Genomic DNA, 25,128 nt, shown 5'->3' on the forward strand with positions numbered 1-25,128 from the left:
ACTGAGTAGGCTAATACATACACTGCGAAGCCGACTTATTTAGTAGAAATGCTTGTTAATTGTAGCGTGAAGCAAGGGCACTCTAATGATTATAAGACTAAAGCCTATAATCTGCCTTCAAAAAATGAGTGTGTCACTCATCCACTAGTGTTTTTCATCACAGGGGTTTCCAGTGCGCACAGTTCGTGTAGTTTCCTCATTTCACGCCGTCTTCCGTCCAGTGTGTGTGAGCCTGCAGACCTGAGAGGATCCCTACCGAGACAGCACGCGCTCTGATAGACAACACCTTCACGCGCTGGTTTCTCTTCACGTGCAGAACGACGATTAAATGTCACTCTGGAACATCGAATTGTCTTTAGAATCGCGTTTGCGAGTGTTTATGCAAATGCGTACGTGCGAGTCCAATCGTACATTGGCTTGAATCGCGCGGTCTAAGGTAGGTGTTTATTTATACTATATAAGTTATGTGTCTAAATGAACGTTTGAATGGTTTTTCATTTTCTGTAGGGCACAAAAAAAAAAAGAAAAAAAAAAGGGTTTCCCTAACCTGGATAGGTACCTGTGTTATCGGATGGATGAGGACAAAGAATGTTTGTCTTCATAGAAATGAGGACTTTATAATGTTTCACACTCTGTCCGTCGTTATTTATTCGTCTTTATTCGACATTATATCGTATACATGGACTATGGACTAAATTATATTAACACTCTTGTTTTTTTTTTACACACTCTCTCTCTCTCTCTCTCTCTCTCTCTCTCTCTCTCTCTCTATCCCTCCATATGTCTCCTATTTTCCCCACGGCTTTGTTTATTTGCCCTCATGTTCTCCGCGCGTGTTATTTGGAGCATCCTGTGATTATTTTCACTAACACCAGTATTTTCTGTGAGAAATGTAATTCTCCTTTGTTTAATAGTCATATTCAGTCCTATTATTGCTGTTATCATTGAATAAATATGTCAAGGATATTCAAATATTTCGACAGAATGTGGATTAATTCTCCTGCTGTAAAAATTTTAATATCTATGACTATGTCTGTAACTGAGGTCGGTTTCATGACCTACATTTCTAGGTTAAAAGGTTAAAATGAGATAAACAAGCATGCATGTTAAATGAACGAACCATATGATGAAAACGGTATTTTAACAAAGTAGACGAGGCTCTTTTGTGGTAAAAATAGGACTCAGATGCTGGATTCTGCAGGATGTAATTTGAAGTCAGATGGTGTGTGTGTGTGTGTATGTGTGTTGATGACACCATGTGCCGGAGTGTGAGTTTGCATCTCATCATGCTTTTCCATGCACTCACAGCCGATGTTAAGGAGATTCATAACATAAATCTTGTTTCTCACAAATTTTCTCCGGTTTTAGCCACACCATCTGAACATCAACTCAACACCGGCCACCTTTGCAACCTCAGTCGTCTCTATGGAAACAGAGTACCATCAGGCGTCGTTGGGCTCTCTGGTTTGTACCCAAGACGGGGAGGCCATGAGTTGCCAGACCCCGGGCCCTGTTACATATCAGCCGGTGACCGCCGGAGCGGGATCGGACTCCTTCCCGTGTCTGCGCCCCCTCACGTTCCCCCAGCCGTCCGTTGAGGAGGCACGTTGCTCTGGTGAGGTCATCGTTATGGTCAAGGATAAAACACAGAGTGGTAATTCATCATTTCATCAATAATATGTCATTTTGGAAGGGTTTTGTGAAGGAGGGGGGGATAAGAATAATTGATAAGAAAGCATCTCTGCCTTGCCTCCAGGAAGAACACATTGGGGACTTTCAGGTCCTGCTATGCCAATCACACTACAGTGATTTGCATACAGCAATCAGTATAATGGCTTTAAAAATGGCATGTAATTAGGCAAACAACAGAGATGAGTTGAGGGTTTTCAGTGCTTAAAAACGGCAGGTACAAAAAGACAGACTAAAAAGGGGAAAAATGTAAACTACAAAGTTTTTTTTTTTTATCCATTTTTTATTTATTTTCTAACCATATATTCTTTATAAGAAACCATTACAAAAGCATGTGTTCAATTTATTTTAAGGGCTTAAATTGAATGTCTGTGACAAAGATAACAGACTGTTATAAATATTTTTAATTAGCTTTTATTTGAATGACTTCAGTCTACATTTTCATTTTTCAGCACACAAAAGTAATGTTGTTATATGTTTGTTGGTTTTATTAGTTTTTAATATTTTATACATATTTTTATTTATTAGTTTTGAAGGGGCTGTATAGCTGTCACGATCTCAGTGAATAAAGTCCACAGAAGAAGGTCAGATAAAGTTGAATTCAAAAATAAAAGTATTTAATCAAACAAACTCAGATCATCCACAGGTAACGTAACAGTGTGTTCTCGCACGAACTCCAATCACAAGTAATAACCGACAACTCAGGCAGAGAAATTAGGGACCTAGGGTACGTTTACACGACAACGGAATGCTTAAAACGGAGAAGTTTTTCTTTGGATTTTTCCACGTACAGACGACACCATTGTCAAAACAATCCCCATTCGCACTGATCCGCGAAAACGACTGAAAACGCTGTATTCTGCTGCCAGGCCATTAGATGGCGATGAAACACTATAGACTGAACGTAATACGTGTGTATGCCGTCATCGTCTTCAGAGATTCGCGTTTTTGTTGTTTACACTGGGACAGTTTTCAAAAGTTTGCTTTTTCAGGCACCCAAAACGCCGTTGTCGTATAAACGAATGGCCAAAACGCATAAAAAGTTTAACATTTTTAGTTGAAAACAGTGTCGTGTAAACAGCCCATCAAATATTCACGGATAATGAACTAAAACGACTAGCAGGTGCGATTATTAAGTAAATTACCATAGTAACAACAAAGAACACAGGAAATTAAGAATTTCAAACCAAAAGTCCATGATAGTGAAACTTAACGAATAAAAGACTGAATGTCTCTGACAGTTGGCTTCATCACAATTTCCAATGTGTGAACAGCTTGCAATGAAACTCATGAACAGCAAGTAACGAAACACTAGACCTTCCTCTACTTCTTCTTGAATAGACTGTTTTTTGTGTGTGTTTTGTTTGAAGGACTCACGTTTTTGCCACACACATGATAATGCCAAAAGAGCCACTCTGTACTGTAATGTTAATGTGTCATGCAAAGAAAAGGGATTCATTCAAACCATCGTCTCACATAGGCAGATCTGCAGTCTCAAATATACTTTATATCTTAACAGTGTAATTTTAATGACCTCATCTGTCGAAATGATGCCGGTGAATCGCAGAGCTGGTGCAAACCTTTCCACATCGCTATGGTCAGACGCTTTCGCAACATATATTTACATATTGATCTAAACTTCGCTCTCAGCAGCGTGGACGGCGTTGGGATGTTCATTAACATTATATCACTGCAAAGGTATTTCCAACTTCTTTTTACTTCTAAGCAAAGAATGAAAAAGAGCTTCGCCGTGAGTATATCGGGGCCTTGAATCACGTTCAGTCTCTTGTACTGTAAGTTACGTGAGCACCAGTCCAAGCATGAGCGGGAAGTTGCTGACTGCAGTTCACTTATCGGCCACCGGTGTCGCTAATAACAAGGGTTTCTGAATTCTATATTCCCTTTAATGTCCCCCGTGGTGAAAATCAAGCTTTTAATGTTGTTTATATATCTATGTGGTGTTTTTAATAAGACAAACCATGTACAAATTCATAAGTCAACACCCTTGCTGAGTATTTTCTCCTTAAAACTGCTGTGAACCAAAGACAGTCTCAAAAACACGGTTTGAAATCGCAGGTGTTTCTGACGTCACAAATGACCTTGTAACCAATCATGACAACGCGTGACGTGTGATCGTCCACGAGCGGATCTCTGAGCTGCTGCGAGTGAGTGGAGGCGGGGCTCATTTGCATATTCATAGAACCGTGTATACTAAATGAGGCAAGGGTGTAGAGTTACATTCAAGCTATTTTAAGGCATGACACACTTTTCTTCAAGGAAAAAACATTTAAATATGTCCTTTTGGTGATCAAAGATGAGTTTTAAGTGATAAAATTATTGACTAAAGGGGGACTTTTTAATTCCAGTTTTAGTAAATAGTAACTTCAACTTATTTTATTTCAGTCAGTTGCTAAGGCAACATTTCTGATTCTCATTTGTTTTTCAAGTTTACATTTTCAACTATATTTTGTTTCTGTTTCTTTTTTAATGAACAAAAAATATTTTTAATACTCTTAGTTATTAGGGCTGCACAATATATCGAAATGATCGAAATATCGCAAATGTATATATCGCGATATGCATATCGCAACGGCTTGCAATAACTGGGGTCATGAACAAAAGACAAAGAGAAAATCACTCACTGCTATTGGCTGAATAACTTTTGTAGCTTTAATAAGAATCAGTATATATTAAATTCATACAGTGAAAACTAAGCAGTGTTTTATTTTTACATTTGATTATTCAGTTTCTGTTGTTAAATAAACCTAATGTAGGATAACCTGAACCCCTAAACCCCGTGGTTTACACTGATGTTAAAATAACACTTCTTATACTACAGTAAAACACTGATGTTCACTTTCTTGTCACAAAAAGAATGTGAAACACATATGTAGGTTATATAATTTTTTATATATTTTAAAGATAATTTAAATGTATTTTACACTAAGCATTATCGTATTGCATATTGAATATCAATATCGTGCAGCCCTACTCTTAGTTAACAATAACTACACTGAACCAGATCAATGTCAAATACAAAAGTAGCTGTAAATTCAAGATATACACATCCCTGTTTCAGGTGTAGGAGTTGTTGAGGTGTGTTTTCTTCACATTCAGTGTTTTTAGAGCTGACTAGTTGTTTCTTTTTAAATCGAAAACCACTTAATTAGCAACACATTCACAAAGACAGCTAATAGAGGTATCTGACAGCTACAGGTCACGACAGAGGCACTAATACCATAAAAAGACAGACCAAGAATAGAATATTATAAACGTTACATAACCAATCAAAATCACTTTCTGTCCCCAGATTTTAAATTTGCGGCTTTTTGTTTTTTTAAATCATATTTGCTCTAAGGCTCATATTTGCTCTTATTTTCTGATCCTGGTTATACAAAAGAAATATATGATGCATAATTTCAAGATGTAATGAGCAAATAGCTTTTAAAAAAGTGAAAATAAAAGTGAAAATGATTAATTCAGAGCACACTTCCCTGCAGCACCGTTAAGAGGAATAGTTTGCTGCACTGCAAATCCGATCATTGTAAATAATGCACTGTAAATCTCGTTCTTTGTTGACTAAACACAGAATGATTGAGGCCGAGAGCTGGCCGTGGACAAGCACAAAATCTCCTCTCCTCTGTTTTGTTGTTTATTGTGGCTTGGTGATGCTCTGAGTTCGTTTAAGGTTAAGAGCGAGATGGCACATTATTTATTTCCCTTCGTTTTACAGTCGCTGAGTGTGTCGTAAATACTCTTAATTAATTAAATTAAAGTTGTGCATCCTAATCAAAACTGCCAACGGGGCTTCCTGGCAGGAGGAGCTGAGAGGCATGACACAGATTAGAGAATTAATTGCATTGGTGGCCATTTAATTAAAGTTGCTTTCAAGAGCACAGCATCCTGGGCAACACACATCATCACATTTGGAGGGAAACATGGTGAGACAAACAATAATGATAACAGACATGTTCTTAGTAATTATTTGAATATGGCATGTGCACATTATATAAAATGATTGTCCTATTATACACTACCGATTAAAAGTTTGGAATCATTACGATTTTTATAATCAGTTATTATTAGTGCTTTATAACTATTAATAATGGTTTTTAATATTAACAGTTAGTTCATATTTAACTTCTTAGTTCATATTTTTATGGAATCCAAGATACATTTGGTTTCAGAATGAATAGAAAGTTCAAAAGAACATCATTTATTTGATGTAGAAATCTTTTGTAACATTATAAATGCTTTCACTGTAAAGTATTTTACCAATACTAACTTACCCAAACTGTTGAATGGTAGTATATCATGATTTCCACAAAATATTAAGACTACTGTTTTCACCATTGATAATAATAATAAAAGTTTCTTGAGCAGCAAATCATCATATTAGAATGATTTCTGAAGGATCATGTGACACTGAAGACTGGAGTAATGATGCGGAAAATTCAGCTTTGATCACAGGAATAAATTACATTTTATATTACATTACAATATAACATTGCCAAGTCACTAATTAAATTACTACTTTTGTCTCATCATAGGATCAAGTAACAAAGTAACCAGTTTTATTATTTTTGTCCGCCTACACCCTCTCTTTCTTTTGGCAGGTGATGGGATTTGTTCCCCGAACAATGCTTTCGCATCCAAACCAATTCTCTCCTCTCCTCCTCGCCGGCATCATTCTCTTCCTAATTCTCACCATCCACATGTGGGCCGCACTCGGATGGGCAGCCGCTCCAGCTCCATCGCCTACACAGCGTTCTCCCCGCGGCCCTCCATCTCACGCCACTCTAGCATCGCCACCAACCCCCCGATGGACCGCTCCAAACCCAAAGACTACCTCATCCTCGCGGTCATCGCCTGCTTCTGCCCGGTCTGGCCAATCAACATTGTGGGATTTGTTTACTCCATCATGGTATGTAGAACTTGTAGGGCCTTTTGGTTCATTCTGCAGGATGGCATTTCTGTCCCTCATATTAACCATGAATAGCTAACTTTTAATAGAATTAATTTTTTCATATTTTAAGCATTTTTAAATAAACATGTGTTAATATTAACATTTCACCAAACATATATAGAAAAAAATCCAGGTTAAAGTTTTATTTTATTTTTTGTATTTTCTTTTTCTCTCTTTTTTTGGTCTTTCCCTAGCCAAGTCTCCTTGTTTATTAGTAAATATACACATTTTAATAATAATAAAAATACAGTATATGGAGCTGCTAGCATTTTGCCTTTATTCTTTCTTAGTTTTCAGTTTATTGTTTTATTACAAAGTAGGGTTACACTTTATTTTAAGGTGCCATTGTTACAGTGTAATTATATATTTAAGTACTGAGAAATATTAAGCAACTACATGTACTTACTATAGGGTTAGGGTAGGATTTGGTTGAGGGTTAGTTGCATGTAATTATGCATAATTTAAAGCTATTACTATAGTAAGTACATGTAACATATGTAATAAGGACACTGTAAAATAAAGCGTTACCAAAAGTAGTTGTGTATCAACCTTGTTACCATCATATATTCCATTTTAAAGTTTTAACTATTCCAGAAATAAATATGTAATGGCATCAAGTCACTATATTTAATGTTTTGTTACATTTGTCAGAGAAATCTTAAAGTCAACCCTGTTACCATGATTTTGTATAGTAAACAGCTGACAATTGAAGTATTATTATTGTATTATTGGATATTTTCTGAAATATAATAACTTGAGCACAAGACTTATAATGTCAATCCAGTTACCATCAACCCCGATACTTTTCTGGAGGAAAATATATTCTAATATATATTCAATTTTAATGATGACATTGACCTTTAAACACATCATATGTCCAATAGAAATCTAATCTTACAAAAATGACTTTATCAAAAGGTAAAGGCATCCGCTTTCATACATTTTCTCAATGCAGTAATATCAAATGGAGATGCAAAATGATTATTTTTCCCTCTGTATACCAGACTGAATTTTTAATTGTGTGATACAATATGTAAGATGAGTCAGACTGTAATGGAACGGTGTCATGTTCTGTTAGTCCCGGAACAGTCTGGAGCAGGGGAACGTAGACGGAGCGAGACGTTTGGGTCGCGTGGCGAAGCTGCTCTCTGTGGTCTCGCTGGTGGGAGGAGCGCTCATCATCATAGCATGCGCCGTGAATCTGTCAAGTAAGCGATCTCTGACCTCTTCGTCCATGCCTCCACTTCATGGTCACACACACTCACTCGACGTGAAATATGCTCTTCAATGCTGGATATTAATGCGTTCGAACTTCTATCTCAGAATCCTAACTCTATTCATAGGACATCTAAGTAGGTCAAGAACCAGAGAATCCTTTGTAGCTGGAGATTTTCTTCTCTCTGGTCTTTTGAAGTGTTTAAATACTTCAGATTTTTTCCCAATGGACATTTAGCTTTTTTGCTCTAATGTTGGAAACATTTCTACAAAGCTATAGATGATTAGAGGACCTTTACAGTTAACACAGCTTATTTGTAATCACTTGAATAATGATCGGTTTTAGGCTGAGAAGGCAGATGTCACAGTTGCAAACACTGTTAACGTCAATGAAACGGCACTCGACACAACCCATTTACTTCCAATATGTGACGTATTTCAGAGTGAACAGGATTTTCAGTTAAAAAACAGGACAGGACTGGATTTAATCCAATGAGAATTGATTGGATTATATAAAGTGAGTGTTACAAATGACATATTACATAAGATAAGTGACGCCAACGGAAAGTATATATGTATTTATTTATTTAAAAATGAATTACAAATGATTTGTTCGATATCAACCCTGTATAGTAAACAACTATAATTGGAATATTATTGAAATATTATTGTTATTGTTTTTTAAATCTTGAGCACAAGACTTAATGTCTTGGAAGAATAATAGAGGAATATTTATATACTAATCAACAGTATTTTCAATTTTAATAATTTTGCTTGCGATGGCATTGACACACACACTTATATATATATATATATATATATATATATATACATACATACATACACTTTATATATATAAATACTTAAAATTAATGTTTCCACATTATGACATGAATTTCTTTGCAAAACTGCATTACCACTCAATGTAAGGATTGCAAAGAAGACGCATTAAATTGATCAAAAGTGACAGTACAGATTTCTGTTTTACATAAAATAATCAGCATTGATTAATAACAAGAAATGTTTCTTGAGCAGCAAATCCTCATATTATACTGATTTCTGAAGGATCATGTGACACTGACTGAAGACTGGAGTAATGATGCTGAAAATTCAGCTTTGATCACAGGAATAAATTACATTTTAAAATATATTCAAATAGAAAACACTTTTTTTAAAATTGCAATAATATTTCACAATTTTTCCTGTGTTTCTGATCAAATAAATGCTGCCTTGTTGATCCTGAGACTTTCAAAAGTATTAAAAGATTTTACCTGACCACAAACTTTCGAACAGTAGCATACAGTCAGTGTAGTGTGCTTTTATGTGTTGTTTCTTACATTAACATTAATAACATGATTTATCTGTGATTTTCAGTTAATATAAAATCCTGAGAGCGTTGAGCGCGCCATGGATTTCAGCTTCGCATCAGACCACTGACCCGAACGCCACGGCCCATTTGTTTTGCCCCGCTGCTGCTGTGACGGCAATCACATCTCAGAGAGCAATCGATTATCAGATGTCTTTGTTCTCTGAAAGAACCCTTGATAATCTGCACAAACATGCCATCCTTCAAACAGACGGAGCCGGATACTTTCACTGAAGTCTCGCACGTAACTGAGATTAGTTCCTTGGCACTTACTCAGAGGTTGATGGGTAACAGCTCTCACACTGAAACAATATGGCTCACATCCTGTAAAGACTGGCTGTCCTACTCACACGCTGTTGTACAGGAGGATTGCTGGTAGAGCAAAAGTATTTTTCTTCTCCGGAAGCAGAAAATAAGCCAAATCAATATACAGACGCGGGTTTGCCTGATTATTCCCTTCCAGTATCCAATGAGAACGACACGCCAATCGTTCGTGAAGATTTCACTGTGGACGTCCTCGGTCGTGAGAAAGCTCACGTATAACTGGAGTCACATCATTAAATCAGAGACACACTTGATTCACTATGTTTTCAAAACCTCAGAGAACCAGAGGAGAGATATCTTAGTAACAAGAGTTATCTTTATTATTATATTAATGTCATTTTATACTGTAAATTAGGACTGTAAATTGTTCATGATACAGTTTATTTCATTATTGTTTAATATTTCGTTTCGCTTTATCAAATGACAATCCAACCTTTTTTTCTTCTTATATTTTTTGTCATTTGACCTGGAAACCTTTGACTGTTCGCGTTCATGACTAGTGTTTAGTCATGCATAGACAACATGTAGCTAATAACAATGTTTTGGAAAATCCAAAATTAGAATTTGCAACGTCCTCCTCACCCCTTTTGATAAAGCAATATGCAAGCACTCACAGGCAGGACGGATTTTCATCACATGGTAAAAGTGTCTCTGGAAGTAATAATCTTTATAAAAACACACTGTATCTGCTGCAAACCTTTGTATTGAAGTGTGTTGTTGGGTGATTTACAAACACTGTGTAGTCTGAAATATCTGTAGCTAAATGTAGCCGAATCACAACCGAATCTTGCAATATAAACGTTGTGTTAATGACCTTTCCTGTAGATCCAAATGGGACATTTGGGCTGGTAATGCAAGCTTGTGGGGTTCTGGAAGCGATTACACTGCTGTAGGTTTTGAGTTGTACATACAAAAAGAATGTAAGATGATGAGATTTTGACGAGTGGGACGTTGGGTTTGTAACAATGTCGGTCGACGTCATCATTTTCTGGTTGTGAATGGATGTAGCTTGTGAATTTCACTTCTGTTTAGAGTCAATGGTATTGCATATGCTATACTATAAAATTTGTGATGTGTGAATAATTATATGTATGGTAGGTCCTGTAGGTTAAATCCATGTCTTTCTATCTTTTTTAATATTTATTTTTAATACAGCTTTTTTTTTTTCCTGATAACCTTTTGGCACATGGGATTACAGTCTTGTTTGAGTCTGCCCTATAGAAAGATAAAGAGCTGAAATGTATGAAATATTTAGCTTAAACATTGTGCACTTATTTTTGCATGCACCCGTTCTTTCTCAGATATTTTGATAGTCTTGTAAGCAGCACTATTTCCCTCTATGTATCCTCCTTTGGGAAACAGAATAAAGCATTATAAGATGTGAAACAGATGTGAATGTCTTGCCTTTGTCTGACTACTGGATTTTTTTTTTTTTGTCCTGAATTGTTAGTGGGACTAAGTGAGTTTGAATCTTCTGTTGCCAGGGAAACCATCTGCCTCTCTTCAGGTGTGTGAGATATGAGAATTAGACTGGACATATTGAAGACAGCATGGAGAAAACAGTGTGAAAATGGAGTTATATATAGGCTAGGTCTTTCCATTTATTTGTGTGCCGTTACTTGGTCACAGAGATGGGAGAGGACACTTTTATTTACACATTTTTCAAATGATTTGCTAAGAAATGCTATGTTTGAAATACTAAAGGAACAAACAACAGAAATGATAGATAGACAGACAGATAGACAGATAGATAGACTGAATAATTTTTTTTAGAATAAAGAACAAACAAGGTCAGAATAAGAGAGTGAGTGAGAGAAATAAAAGATGGCTACCATGATCCAGTGAAGCGAACACTGAAGGGGTGGAATGAGAAAGTCTCGAGGGAGGAGGAGTACATCCAGGAGGAAATAGATATTTAATGAGGAACCGCATTCTGCTGTGAACGTCTAACGCTGCTTGAATGATGTTTGCACTGAACTGGAGGATCAGCGAGCGAAGGAATGAGATCAGTGTGTGAACGACAGCTTCGGATCATCCTAAGATCCCGAGATCACAGCTGCACTCCTGCTAAATGCTCTGTGTGTGGACTCCCGTCATTCATTATTTATTACAGTGGAAATCCTGGCAGGGGAAAAAAGCTTTCTTCAAGCCTTTTCCCTCCTCTCTGGCAGAATCCTGGGTTAGCTGGATTTTGAAGATGGATTTTGCATTAAGCACTGAATTCACACATGAATACCGCTGCATGAGTGTGGGGGATTTCTGATAATGAAACCCAAGTCTTTCAACACCCAAATCCCAGATATACCCAGAGCAATATGAGGCCCATGTTGTACTTCTGGAGGGTGAGGTGTGTGTGTGTGTCTGAGTGATAAACAGCTGCATCAGCCTGCTGTGTCATTAGTAGGCTACAGATTATTGCAGTTGAGTGCAGATGCAGCACTAAAACCCAAACATCATCCCCCGCACAGCAGCAACACTGACCTTGCCAGAACCAACCAACAGTAAAGAAACCAACTTTAAAACATGTCCTCATTAGCCAGCACCACCAGATTTACTGACGCAAACAGGCATATCTATCAGAGATGAGTATCAAAAACATTCGATTTCAAAGTGATTCTAAATAGAAGCATATTAAAACAAACCCACCTAAATTACTTTTTGTATTTAATTATTTATGTACACATTTTCAGCAAGTCATAGCATTTTCACAGAGGGAGATCACAGTTATATTGTCATTTGAATGACCCAATTGCATTCAAATTGAGAATAAATAACTTATATAAGCAAACCATTCAAAAGTTTGGGGTCATTGAATTTATTTGAATTAATACTTAAATTAAATAATACCTTTATTCAGCAAGGAAGCACATTGATCAAACATGATAGTACATTTATAATGCAGATTTCAAATAAATGCTGTTCTTTTGAATTGTTTTATTCTATAAAAAAATTATCAGTTTTTGTAATACAAAAATAGCAGCAAAAAATCTGCTTTGCATCACAGGAAGAAATTACATTTTAAATATTTTAAATGAGAAAACAGTGTAATAACTGTATTTTGATCAAATAATTGCAGCCTTGGTGAGCATTAGAGACTTCGTTCAAAAACTGACCCAAACTTTAATAACGGTAGTGTAAACGAAATGGAAATAATATTATTAGCCTATTATTATTTGTTGGTGTTGTTTACATTTTGTGCCTTATTTAGTCGCACATAAATATTTTAGACTACGGATTACATTACAGAATGTTTTTATTGTAATACTGCATTTTACAGACATTAAACCGGTATCAATAACCTATATGTGGACTGAAGATAAAACTGCAAGATATTTGTTGACATCCGTTCCAGAATCAGCACCATCTTCACCCAACGACTGCGTTCCGGATATGACGCAGGACGCGCAATATTTGAACTTGTTTTCAATATCACGGAAGTGAAACAGAACCGTTTCCTCACAGATTGATGTTGCTGTTCTTCTACACCTAAGCATTCATTCTTGTGCGTAAGTAAATACTTTATTTGTTTTATTCAGATTATTTTGTATAACCTTCAGTCTTAAATCAAGCAGAACTTTCGCTGTTTGCTATTCGATATACTGCAACTGTGCTTTTACTTGGGAGGTTCACGGGTCCTATTCATTTTGATTTTGTTATGGAAAAAGCTGAGACATCACACTCCAGACATGGCAGCGAAGGGGGCAAAGGAGACTCTCGTGAATAAACTGGGCTTTAAAAGCAACAGCTCGAAGTCAGTGGACATAGAGATCGAGAAACTGAAGAGAGAGAATCAGCAGTTGAAGAAAAGTCTGGAGGACATGAAGAAAGCTGGGAGACATCAACACACACATCCAGACTCGGACAAAGCCAAACTCCTGGAGGTGAACTCATGCCTGCTTTCTACCTGAAATCTGTTTAAAATGTCAACAACAACAACAACAAAAAAATCAAGATGTCTGTGTCATTCTTATAAATGTATATATGTAGATAGATGGAATATTCTCTACATTTCCTCGTTATGAAGTGAAAGATTATCATCCTGCACATATGATCTCTTTTTAAAACTCAGAGGATTCTGTCCCTGGAGACTCTGACGGAGATGAACTCTCAGCAGCTGCTGGTGAAGGATCAGGAGGTGTGTGTCCTCAGACAGCAGGTACGCTCCGCTCACGGGGACGTGGTGTCTTCGCTGCAGAACCAGCTCGAGGAGAAGCAACGGGAGGCCGAACAGAGAGAGAAACAGTTTCAGGCTCTCGTGAAGGAGACCGAAGACCTGAAGAACAAGTATTGTGTGGTTTCTGAGAGGTGTGGCACACTTGAGAAACAAACGGTAGGGGAGCTGACTTTAGACCCTTCGTATTAGGGCTTTCTTTAACTTTACTGTTAAGAATTTTGAGCTTGAAAAATGCACGGTTTCCACTTCTGTCATGAACTACTGTCATGGTTAAATAAGATACTAAATAAATGTAAAAATAAAATGAAAGATTAAATGTGTGTATATATATATACACACACACAGTCAGGATTTGGCAGGGTCCCTATATATATTTATTGTAAATTATATACTATATTTTAGTTTATATAACCATAGACACTGCATATCAAGCTCAAAATTCTTAACGGTACACTTCAGGACTCTTTCCATTCTCTCTTATTAATTTAAGGGACAGTTCACCCAGAAATAAATATTCTGTCATTAATTACTCACCCTCATGTCATTACAAACCCTCCAGTCTCTATCGCTTTATATGATGAACAGATTAGGCTAAATTTAGGCTTTTATTCACATATAAACATTGATCAGCAAACATAAACAGAAGCTCAACCGAACCTGCTTGACGCGCGAGAACAAACCTCATTGGTTCTCGCTGAAGCTCAAACGCTCTGCGTAACACGAATGAACCTCATTGGTTCTTGCTGAAGCTCAAACGTGCTGCGTAACACGAGAATGAACCTCATTGGTTCTTGCTGAAGCTCAAACGTGCTGCGTAACACGAGAAAGAACCTCATTGGTTCTTGCTGAAGCTCAAACGTGCTGCGTAACACGAGAATGAACCTCATTGGTTCTTGCTGAAGCTCAAACGTGCTGCGTAACACGAGAATGAACCTCATTGGTTCTTGCTGAAGCTCAAACGTGCTGCGTAACACGAGAAAGAACCTCATTGGTTCTTGCTGAAGCTCAAACGTGCTGCGTAACACGAGAATGAACCTCATTGGTTCTTGCTGAAGCTCAAACGTGCTGCGTAACACGAGAATGAACCTCATTGGTTCTTGTTGAAGCTCAAACGTGCTGCGTAACACGAGAATGAACCTCATTGGTTCTCGCACGTCAAGCGAACATGCTTGAGCTTCCGTTTACCACAACTGATGTGTGAGTTGATGAATGTTTATATGTGAATAAAATACTAAATTCAATCTGTTCATCATATAAAGTGATCGAGTCTCTTCGGAAATTTTATCTAAACTGCTCAATTCATATGGATTAGTTTTACGATCTCTTTATGAACTTTTTGAAGCGTCCTTCAATGTAGCTGTCAATAGAGGGACAGAAATCTCTCCGATTTCATAAAAAATATCTTCATTTGTGTTCCGAAGATGTACAAAAGTCAAAACGACATGAGGGTGAGAAATTAATGACATAATTAAAATTTTGGGTGAAGTATCTCTTTAAAGGCCTACAGAAATTACTTTGTTTTTATGTGCATATTTACTATTGGGCTTATTAAAATAAGCACTATTTTTTGTGTGTGTGGGTGTTTTTTTTTGGTATGTAATTTCCTGTAATTTAGCATCATGGTATTTCCAGGCACATGAGTGCATGATGAGGTTCATACACTAGATGGCAGCATTTCATCTCAAACAACTATTTTCTTACTCCGAGAAGCCGCCTAACTAGTGCTGATGGAGTGATGTTAGTAGACCACAACTAATTATTTTAGTAATGATGAAATAATTTAAAAAAAAGTTATATTCAAATCTAAATGAGACGATATCATTGGTCGACTCAATCACAGTCTTCTGTCAAGAAGAGTTCAGACTTCTTGGATTCAGTTCAGAGTTCAGGAAAGTCATGTGCTACCAACACTAGACTAGGGTTAATGTTCGGGTTAGGGGTTTGTGTTTGTGTAGGAAATCAGCACAGTGATTCTCAAGACCAATGAAATCTTTAGAATTTGCTCATAACTGGTTAGGGAGGGGTAATATATTAGCATAAAATTCAATAATTTCATCAAGAACCTTTAATTCCTTAATCGTAGCCAGCACACAAATTCGTGTCGTCCATTTGAATAAATAAACACTGGAATTTTTAAATGTAAATACTCTCAAATAAACACTCTTACTGGAATTAAATTAAAGGCAGTGGGCCTTAGCTCTGCCATGCAACTCCCAGTGTAATCTTTTCATTATTAAATTATGCTAACAATTCATCCTTTTCAGAGATTGTCAGCCTGTCGGTTGAAGTTCTGATTGGTTTGACAGGTCTCAGCAGGGCATCGGTCAAAAAGGTGCTCGGTTTGCACTGTACAAGATTGGTGTTTTAGCTTATGAGGGTGTAAATCTGACATGTCATCACCATACGATCGGACATTGATTCTCTTAGCCAGCGGTATGATATTTGCTGATGCCTCCAAACATACTGCGATACGGTTACATTTTGATTAGATTCAGAGGCCTGCGATCGATATATGGATATTACAGTATTATGTTCCTATTTTTCACAATCAGTTTATATTTTTATTAGCTCACAAATGCAATCAAAATATAACAGGAACATTTAACCGATCTCTATGAAAATTGCAAATCCTGTATCTCAACTGGAACATCCACAACAAAAAAACATGAAAAGTAATAAAATGTTGCACATGACCTCATCAAACAGCTCAGTGCCAGTTTGATCTTGTTTTAATACATTGACATCTTTTTGCACATTGCATACATCACATTATTTGTTAGTCATTTAATGTATGCATTGATCCAAATTGATGTCATTGGTTAAAGATTGGGCTAGTAACCCATAAATTGGTGGTTCAAACCCAAGAAGAGGTTATTATTAGTTAAGTCATTTATGATGTGAAAGGTTTCATCTTTTTTATAATTTATAAGATGCATTTTTTTTCTTTGCGATTTCAATTTTAATCATCTTAACACATTTATCTAGTGTTTATTTGACTTGTTATACTTGTCGTCATAATTCCTGCAAAGATTTCAGATGACGCAAACACTGAATCAACATGCACCAATGCTATATTTTCTAAATGTCATAATCATTTGTTAACAAACAAGTATTCATTACTTCAATGAGCTCATTGTTTCTGCATTAATAACATAGTTTAAATTAATACATTTGTAGCTAACTGTGACTTTGTATATGTACATTTCTGAAATACTTAACTTAGACTGTTACCTCTGATAATTGTAATATGGACTCATGCACTTTCTGTAAAGCTGCTTTGAAATGATGTGTATTGTGAAAAGCACTATACAAATAAACGTGAATTGAATATTTTGTGTTTTTTTTCCCCGACAGGTTTCATCTGGTGAGCTTGCGACAGTGCAGGAGCAGTTGCGAGATGTGAGTTCACAACCCAAGAGTTCAGATGAGGCGTTCCTGCTGCTTTCTGCTAGACTCATCTGTTCATCACCTCTCTCTGTTTTTGAGTACAGGCTCTGGAGAAGAACCGTAACTGGCTTGTTTACGACCAGCAGCGGGAGGCTTATGTTCAGGGCGTCTTAGCCAAGACCAAGGAGTTTGAGACGCAGTTAAATGAAGCAAATAAAGCACTCCAGCAAAAGTTCAAAGAAGCCAGTTCAGATGGTCAAAATTCTTTAAAGACACTCAGAGTGGACAGAATCAAATTGTGGATCTATATAACCCAGTATCATCATTGGTTCTCTCTTCTTGCCCCACAGACCAGTCTGCGCAGGAGGCTCAGCGTGAGTTGGAGGCCGAACGGGCCCGTGCGAGCCTCTTCCAGGCAGAAGTGAAGGATCTGAGAGGGAGGTATGAGGAGAAGAGGAGGGAAGCGGCTCAGGCCCGGGAGCAGCTCCAGGAGGAGAGGAGAAGAGACCGAGAGATTCTGCAGGAGGAGAGGAGGTGTTCGTCAGAGCGAACTGCTCGACTGCACGCTGAGCTGGAGGACGAGAGGAAGAGGGTGGCCGAACTACTCATGCAGGTACACGTGCAGAATATGAACCTCATTTTGGGTGTTAGATCAGTATGGACTTTTTAATTGCCCGTATTTGGAGAGCAGGGGGGCCAAAGGTCCTTCTCATGCCAATATACATTATGCCGTTTTAGTTGGCAAGTACGTATATTGAAATTTTGTCAATCATGTACATATCATTTTAAATATATTTTATTTTAATAATAACAGAATGCAATGGACTCGTTTAGCCTCAGTGGCCAGCCTGGCCGCCACACTTTTAATATTAAAACTTAAAGAACAGGACAAAGCAATATGCTTATTGGGGGTCATTGATGTTATCATTTAATATAGAAAAATGTGATTGAAATAGAAAAAACTGCACAATAATTGTGATTAGATTGAAAATCCACGATCAGTTGATTAATCAATAATCGTGACAGGCCTAATGTTTTCTATAATTAATTAATTAATAATACATATAATATACTGATTCATAATATGAGTTGCGATCTATAGTTTTTAGAAATGCCAAAGACTTGTAAGCAACTAGCACAGTTTGCTATGGGAGAATACTAAACCAGAAACTCATTTTTGTGTAAGTACTTTTCACACTACCAGTCTAAAGTTTATACAGCATTAGTGGAAGCTAGTTTTGATCTGATGCAGTTAACGGCTGATGCCGATCTCAAAATGGCCAAATATTAACAGATTGATCAGTCCAGGCTAGAACTGGATTAAAATATTGATTTTCTTATTTTTATGCAACTCTCAGTTTTAAATCCCAAGAAACAGTTTTGAACAATTTAAACATTTGCAGCGCGCCTCTTATCCAATACATCGCATTAAGCTTTGAGCGTTGCTACTTCTAATATGAAACAAAGTCTCAGCTTTTAAATTCTGTCAATTTTATAATGAAATTCAAACAATAAATACCGTTTTGGTGCTCTTTAATGCGGCGTGACAGATTGATGTAGCGTCTCATTTTAAGCGAAGCGGCGGCGCGTGGAAATAAACATGAATAAACATCAGAAGGTATGTTGAAAACTTTCCGAAATGTCTCATGTAATCGCTTAATCAGTGTTTCAAGCACAGAATTTTTTTTATAAAACTGCTTGTAAACAATGTCACGTAACGTTACATTTTGAATTGAGTCAAATTGCAAGTTTTTGAATCGAAATTGAATCGAATCGTGAAAGTTGTGTCGATGCCCAGCTCCATGCTGCATTTCCCAAATACTGTCCATTTTGGCTTCCAGTGCTTTTGGGAAACGCATCCTTGGTTGATATATTGGTATATATATATATATATATATACTCATTTCATTTGACAGACATATTAACTGTATTTTCTAGACAAAATGAGCAATTCTTTTTTCTGTTTTGAAAGGTGAACCAATTGCAGAAATCCCTGATGAATCAGCAGGAGCAGAAGAAAAGAATCTCTATATTGGAACAACAGGTATTCAGATCAACACTAGCTTTCACTGTTTCATTCCTGGGTCTTTTTTTTTAATCTTGCTCATGTTTTTGACTTGTAATATGTATTTTGAGTGTATATGCCCCCTACTGCTGATTTGTGCTGCTCGGACTGATCTACTTTAAACAGCGTTTCTCACAAATCGCTTACTACGCCTTTAATGGTTACACCACATGACATATTTTTAAACCAAGCCAACATGAATTTCTAAGACATGCACCTATCCCTAGATTGATGAAGATTTTTTTCTTTTATTATTGGTGTTATCATCACCCTTATTTGTCATTGACCATCCTACAGATCCAGTTGTCGGCCAAAGAATCTGAAAATGAAAAGGTAGACCGTCAAACTTCACAGCACCAACTGCACAAAGTTTTGAAAGAGCTGCGGAAGGCCAGAGACCAGATCACACGCCTGGAGTCGTCCGTAAGTTCTGAGATGCTCCTTGATGCGTCCCGACACGATCATTAACCTTTTTTTTTAATTATGTAATTGTGTAATAATATGCTTGTATTGACCTTGTGCCTCAGAAACAGCAGAGAGAGGCTCGTTTCTCTGAGCCCAGCTCATTTAACAGGATGGATTTTGAAAGACTGACTATTCAAGATCGAACCACGTCTCCATCTAAAGTCCATAACATCCTAGACGAGAGTATGCTGGAGTGTCCGAACTGTGGCTCTTCTTACCCCACCAGCCAGCACAGAGAGCTGCTCGCACACCTCGACTACTGCTTCAGATAAAACTTCATTATTTACAGTGATTTATTGTAGTCACCATTGTAAAGAAATGTTTCAGTATTTTATATTAACTTCATCATATATGTTTTTTTTAAGTAGTCACGGTTTTAAATTCTTGAATTTGAAAAGTTTGAAGGGACTTCTCTTTTATTCATAAAAGTATCTGTTTTACATGGGACATATTTAAAAATATTTTAATTTATGAGTTTAAATGTATGTTATTTTCTTAGTTTGCTTTTGGTGACCAGGTTTCTCTTTTATTTGTAGTTGTTCCTAAAAAAGTGGGAACGTAGTCCTTCTCTGAATTGTCAACTCTACTTGAATAAAAGGAAAAAGACAGAAAACAAGCCTGTGTTTGTCTTGTATCATGGCACCTCTGATGTGTTACTTGTCTAGAAACGACTCCAATCCATCAGTCCTGACTTTGCAAACCAAATCTGTCTTGAATTAGACTGCATGTGTAAATCCTGCATTAAACTATTTAAAGGTTGGATTAGGTGAAGGCACAGTAGCTGGAGGAGAACGAGTTAATTAACTCTTCGATTCCAGGAAGTGTCATGCATTATTTCATTGCCAGTTAAGCAATATATTTGAGTAAGGATAACTGGCAACGACAATAAATACATTTATAGAATCCATCTGAGAGAGAGAAAGCATATACTCAGGACATTATGTCTAATCTAGATTGAATCAATAGATCCCTGGTCATCTGTAAATAATATATATATATATATAGGCTATATACACAGGGCTTGACATTAACTTTTTTGCTCACCAGTCACTGGCTAGTGGTTTTCCAAAGTTACAAGCCACTCTGTAATTTCCCGACAACATAATTGTGGCCAGTGAAAATGCAGTTTTTTAGTTTTTTTTTTTTTATGGGAACCTAATACACAATATTCGGTGCACGAGAATGAGATGAGACGATATTTTAACAATATTTTTAATAGTCTTTTTATTCGTCTGAAATGCAAAACAATGCAGGTGTGTTTTGAAATGGTATAACTAATATAGGGCTGTGTCACTAACCATTATTTTGGTAATCAAGTAATCAGTCGATTATTTTTGACAATTAATTGAGTAATCTGATCTTTTTTGTGGTGATAAAAACAGACCTAAGTAAATATAGCCTTTAAAATGACTTAAAATACACAAAAAATAACAAGGCAATAATTTGCTCAATAAAGATTGTTAAACTTTACATCACAATCAAATAAGTTTTTAATATTGGTCGATCAACATTTAATTGAAATGTCCATTTAATATTTGGCCACCTGTAGAAATGCTACAGGCACTGTAATGTCTTGGACAATAACATAGACATCAAAACATGCAAACTCCGAGTGAGGGTTTACATTTTTTATTTTGCAACTGTGATGAACAACAATTTGCATATTTAGAAACATATTGATGTATTGTCCTGTGTTGACGTAGGCTTACAAAAGATTTGCGTAACAAATCTGGTGAAATGACGCACGTTGCGTTCCCAGGCTAGTTATAAGCAACCCAAACTCAGCATTTGCAGAGATGGAGTGGAAATTATTACAGACAGTGCAACACAGACTATGAAACAAAGCGTGTAAGGCTTTATACCTGTTTCCAAAAGCACTTTATTGTAAACTCAAACAAATAACAACATGCAGAGACTAAGCATTTACTGGGAACTGAGACGCTGGAAGAAACGCGTAACCTGCACACAGCGTCGTGCTTCACTCTGAAACCTGCAGCGCACAGCATCCACCTGCATTCAACTGGCCAAGGTGGAGAGACTGCTACACGAAATCGAGTTTTAATGTCAAGCCCTGTATGTATGTATTCTGTTTAGTATGTCCACTGTCTCCTCGCAGAACCTTTCAGAGATGCCCAGGTGTGTATGCAGTGGTGGGCCACCTTCTCTGCTGGCCCTGTCAAAATCCCAAAACATTTTTTTCATAATTAAATTAAAGTGTGTCTAAATTCAATTACTGTCTATTTCAGTACGTTACGATTATATTTCCAGAAAGAATATTGTAATTTTTGTGAGGCTGAGCTGGATTTTCGTGGAGCAGATAGCCTTCCGTTGAAGCTGCCGTTTTCCATTTGATCATAACTTTGACTGACGTGTGTTATCAGCCAATCAAATTTTGTTCAAAAGTTTTATACATCACCTGAAAGCTGAGTAAATAAGCTTTCCATTGATGTATGGTTTGTTATGATAGGACCATATTTGGCCGAGATACAACTATTTGAATATCTGGAATCTGAGGGTGCAAAAAAATCGAAACATTGAGAAAAATCCCTTTAAAGTTGTCAATTTACGTTCGCGATTCTGCTGCATTCACTCACAAAAATAAATGTTTCATATATTTACGGAAGAAATGTACAAAATATCTTCATGGAACATGATCTTTACTTAATATTCCAATGATTTTTGCCATAAAAGAAAAATCGATCATTTTGACCCATACAACTGGTTTTGTGATCCATGTTGATATAACTCTTAACAGATAAAACTTGACAGATTACATGATCTTATTATGTATTTCCTCATACTGACCTGTAATGTGTGTGCTGACACTCGTTGCTCTGTATCATGGTGCAAGTTGCACAACATTTTGTCAACAAAAAGCATTGATTTACCACAGTGCTGTTTGTATTGTTGGTTATGAGTTCAAGTGAACTTTGACTCGCTAAACTATGGTGATACCACAGTCAATCACTGAATTTAATAATGAATTCATATACTTGTTTTGATTTTTTAAGTTTATTTGAAAAGTTGCACTTATTGTGCATTAAAAATGATTATTAGGCTACACATTTTCACTTTTGCTTTGCGTAAAATTATTATCCATTCTCTTTTATTAAGTAATATGATTAATAATTTACATATCAGCTTGAAATATATAACAGATTACATCCACAGGAGCTCTTTTGAGCAGTGGTCATTTAGGCAGCGTCACAGAAACCTGCACAATAAAAAAAAAAGCAAAAACACATTAGCCCATTTAGATCTTTTGCATATACTGACCAATGAGCGCATATTCGTGATGATAATTCACGAGGCTCAGCCATCTTACCAGTGTGTGAAACGCGTCTGTATTTGCCCAGGAAGCAGACCTCCTGTTTCTTCTCCGTCACAATCTTCTGGTCTTCAGCCCTGAGGCCATCAGGGTGACGGGAGAATATGAAGGAATAACCATCCAAGCAGGTTCCATCCTCATCCATCTCTCTGCAGGAGTAGTGGATGGCGTAGTTATCGTAGTCGGTGTCAATGACCCAGTGGTCGTCATCTGTGAAACGGTCACAAACAGGTCGTGAGCAGATGACCTAACATGAGATTTGCACATGATAAATCTACACTTACATCCAGTCTGGAGATATGCAGCGGCTCCCCAGTATCTCAGCTTGAACTTGGCGGGGTCTTCGGTATCTTCAAATGTGCCAAACATGTTGGCGCACATCTCCCAGTTGCTGAAGAGTAAAACGGCATGCGAGAATTGAATGGTTTTTATTGCGCAAGTGCACGACATCAACATAAAATCCCACTTGAACTCACTTGAGAATGATGACTCTGCCAATAGCGGCGGCCGTCATGGTTCCGTCTTCCTCCACTTTGTAACTGGCGACAATATTATCAAGAAGGAAAAGACCAACGGGGTCTTTCTTGGCCACGGCATACCATGTTCCTTGATACTGCAAGGTCAGTGGAAATGTATGAGGAACAAAAGCTCAGAAACAAGATGTGGATTGAAGGAAAATACTGGTTGACTCACCCTCATCTTGTCAAAGTCCTGTTTGACGGTGATGTTGCTGACCTGACAGTCCTGCGCCCAGCATGTGGCCAGGACACAGAGAGCTATGCAGAACCTGAGCATGGTGCTTCTGTGGTCGAGCTGTGGGAAATGAGTAGAAGAGTTAGGAAAACACCAACAAACGCCTCACACGTCGTCCGTCAAACACATCCAAAAGTGCGTACCTTGATCACAGTATCTGAAATGACTGTCGCTCAGCGGCCGCTGCATTATATAGGGCCAAGATTCTGCGACCCTAGATTCAAAACCCCACCCAACGACCCAAAATTCAGCCTCCACCATGCCTGTCATTGGACAAAAGTCATTACATAAGAGCAGTGTTTCAGGTCTCTGTGTGGAGCGCGGTAGCGTTGACCTCTGCTCCCCGAATGTGTTTTTCTTCAGGTTACAGCTGGATTGTGCAAGAGCTTGAGCTCAAGCTAAAATAAAGGGAATTCTTCAACACATGCCGGCTTGTGTGCGTTTCTGATTCGTGTTCCCTGAAACCTGTTCAATAGGGAACATTTCAGTTTTGTGAGTGTAGAACCATTTCATTCAGGTTTGTAATTGTAACCAAACGACTTAAATATATATATATATAAAACAAATATTTTTTTTATTCAAAGAATCAGAACCCAGCCTCGAACAGAAACAGAGAATCAAAACGAAAAACAAAAAAAAAGATTTCTTTTTTGGCCTTTAAAAGTAACCAAATGACTTTAAGGAAGGGGAGGGGGATATATCTGGAAGGGGATATTTGTATTTAATGACCCTACAAGTTCAATTAAACCAACATAATTTGAGGAACATGTATATATTAAATACGAGAGAAGAACAAAACACTAAACCGTGCAAATAAAATGCAAAATAGCTCACAGGAAAAAATAAAACATACATTGACTACAACATAATCAGTTATTAATTAAATGGTTCTTTCTGCATGTGTTCAGAATTTCTTTATATGACAGCCTGACAAAATCCTTAACTATGGTTTTAGTAATATTTGAACAAAAGGTAAATATGTCAATATATTCACTCCACGGCTACTATATGTTCAACTGCTCATTATCACAAATATCTAATCAGCCAATCACATGACAGCAGCTCAATGCATTTGGTCATGTAGACATGGGGCAAGCAAGACGATCCGCTGAAGTTCAAACTGAGCCTCAGAACGGGGAAGAAATGTGATTTAAGTGGCTTTGAATGTGGCGTGGCTGTTGGTGCCAGACGAGCTGGTCTGAGTATTTCAGAAAGTGCTGAACTACTGGGATTTTCACCAGAGAATGGTTCGAAAAAGAAAATGTCCAGAAAATGAAAGAATGGCCAGACTGGTTCGAGCTGATAGAAAGGCAACAGTAACTCAAATAACCTCTCCAGAACATCCTTGTTAATAACAAAGAACTAAGTGATTGTGCTGTAGAGTATTTCATGACTC

At 37.2% G+C, this 25,128-nt stretch overlaps 3 protein-coding genes across 5 annotated transcripts; 2 read left to right on the top strand and 1 right to left on the bottom strand.

The window, feature by feature from the left end:
- The first annotated feature begins 210 nt into the window (after positions 1-210).
- prrt2 (proline-rich transmembrane protein 2) lies at positions 211-11,227 on the top strand. Of its 2 annotated transcripts, none has more exons than XM_084434168.1 (5): positions 211-436; positions 1,369-1,615; positions 6,306-6,613; positions 7,734-7,863; positions 9,245-11,227. In XM_084434168.1, the coding sequence occupies exons 2-5, from the start codon at positions 1,426-1,428 to the stop codon at positions 9,259-9,261; spliced, it is 645 nt and encodes a 214-aa protein (XP_084290294.1). In that variant the 5' UTR covers positions 211-436; positions 1,369-1,425; the 3' UTR covers positions 9,262-11,227. The 2 variants fall into 2 exon arrangements, with proteins under 2 accessions (XP_084290294.1, XP_084290293.1); XM_084434167.1 differs by having other exon boundaries at positions 1,369-1,654; positions 9,245-11,226.
- A 1,730-nt stretch (positions 11,228-12,957) lies between these two features.
- cep55l (centrosomal protein 55 like) lies at positions 12,958-20,260 on the top strand. Of its 2 annotated transcripts, none has more exons than XM_084434251.1 (9): positions 12,958-13,066; positions 13,226-13,441; positions 13,630-13,890; positions 17,089-17,133; positions 17,226-17,376; positions 17,472-17,734; positions 19,094-19,165; positions 19,484-19,609; positions 19,714-20,260. In XM_084434251.1, the coding sequence occupies exons 2-9, from the start codon at positions 13,247-13,249 to the stop codon at positions 19,921-19,923; spliced, it is 1,323 nt and encodes a 440-aa protein (XP_084290377.1). In that variant the 5' UTR covers positions 12,958-13,066; positions 13,226-13,246; the 3' UTR covers positions 19,924-20,260. The 2 variants fall into 2 exon arrangements, with proteins under 2 accessions (XP_084290377.1, XP_084290378.1); XM_084434252.1 differs by having other exon boundaries at positions 12,975-13,062; positions 19,714-20,241.
- A 2,384-nt stretch (positions 20,261-22,644) lies between these two features.
- rbp4 (retinol binding protein 4, plasma) lies at positions 22,645-23,942 on the bottom strand. Its single transcript, XM_084434661.1, has 6 exons — positions 23,876-23,942; positions 23,673-23,792; positions 23,456-23,592; positions 23,264-23,370; positions 22,977-23,189; positions 22,645-22,865 (listed from the first exon to the last, which is right to left on the bottom strand). The coding sequence occupies exons 2-6, from the start codon at positions 23,772-23,774 to the stop codon at positions 22,846-22,848; spliced, it is 579 nt and encodes a 192-aa protein (XP_084290787.1). The 5' UTR covers positions 23,775-23,792; positions 23,876-23,942; the 3' UTR covers positions 22,645-22,845.
- Positions 23,943-25,128: the final 1,186 nt, after the last annotated feature.

Source organism: Rutilus rutilus (genome assembly GCF_951802725.1).
Source record: "Rutilus rutilus genome assembly, chromosome: 16".
Taxonomy (NCBI): domain Eukaryota; kingdom Metazoa; phylum Chordata; class Actinopteri; order Cypriniformes; family Leuciscidae; genus Rutilus; species Rutilus rutilus.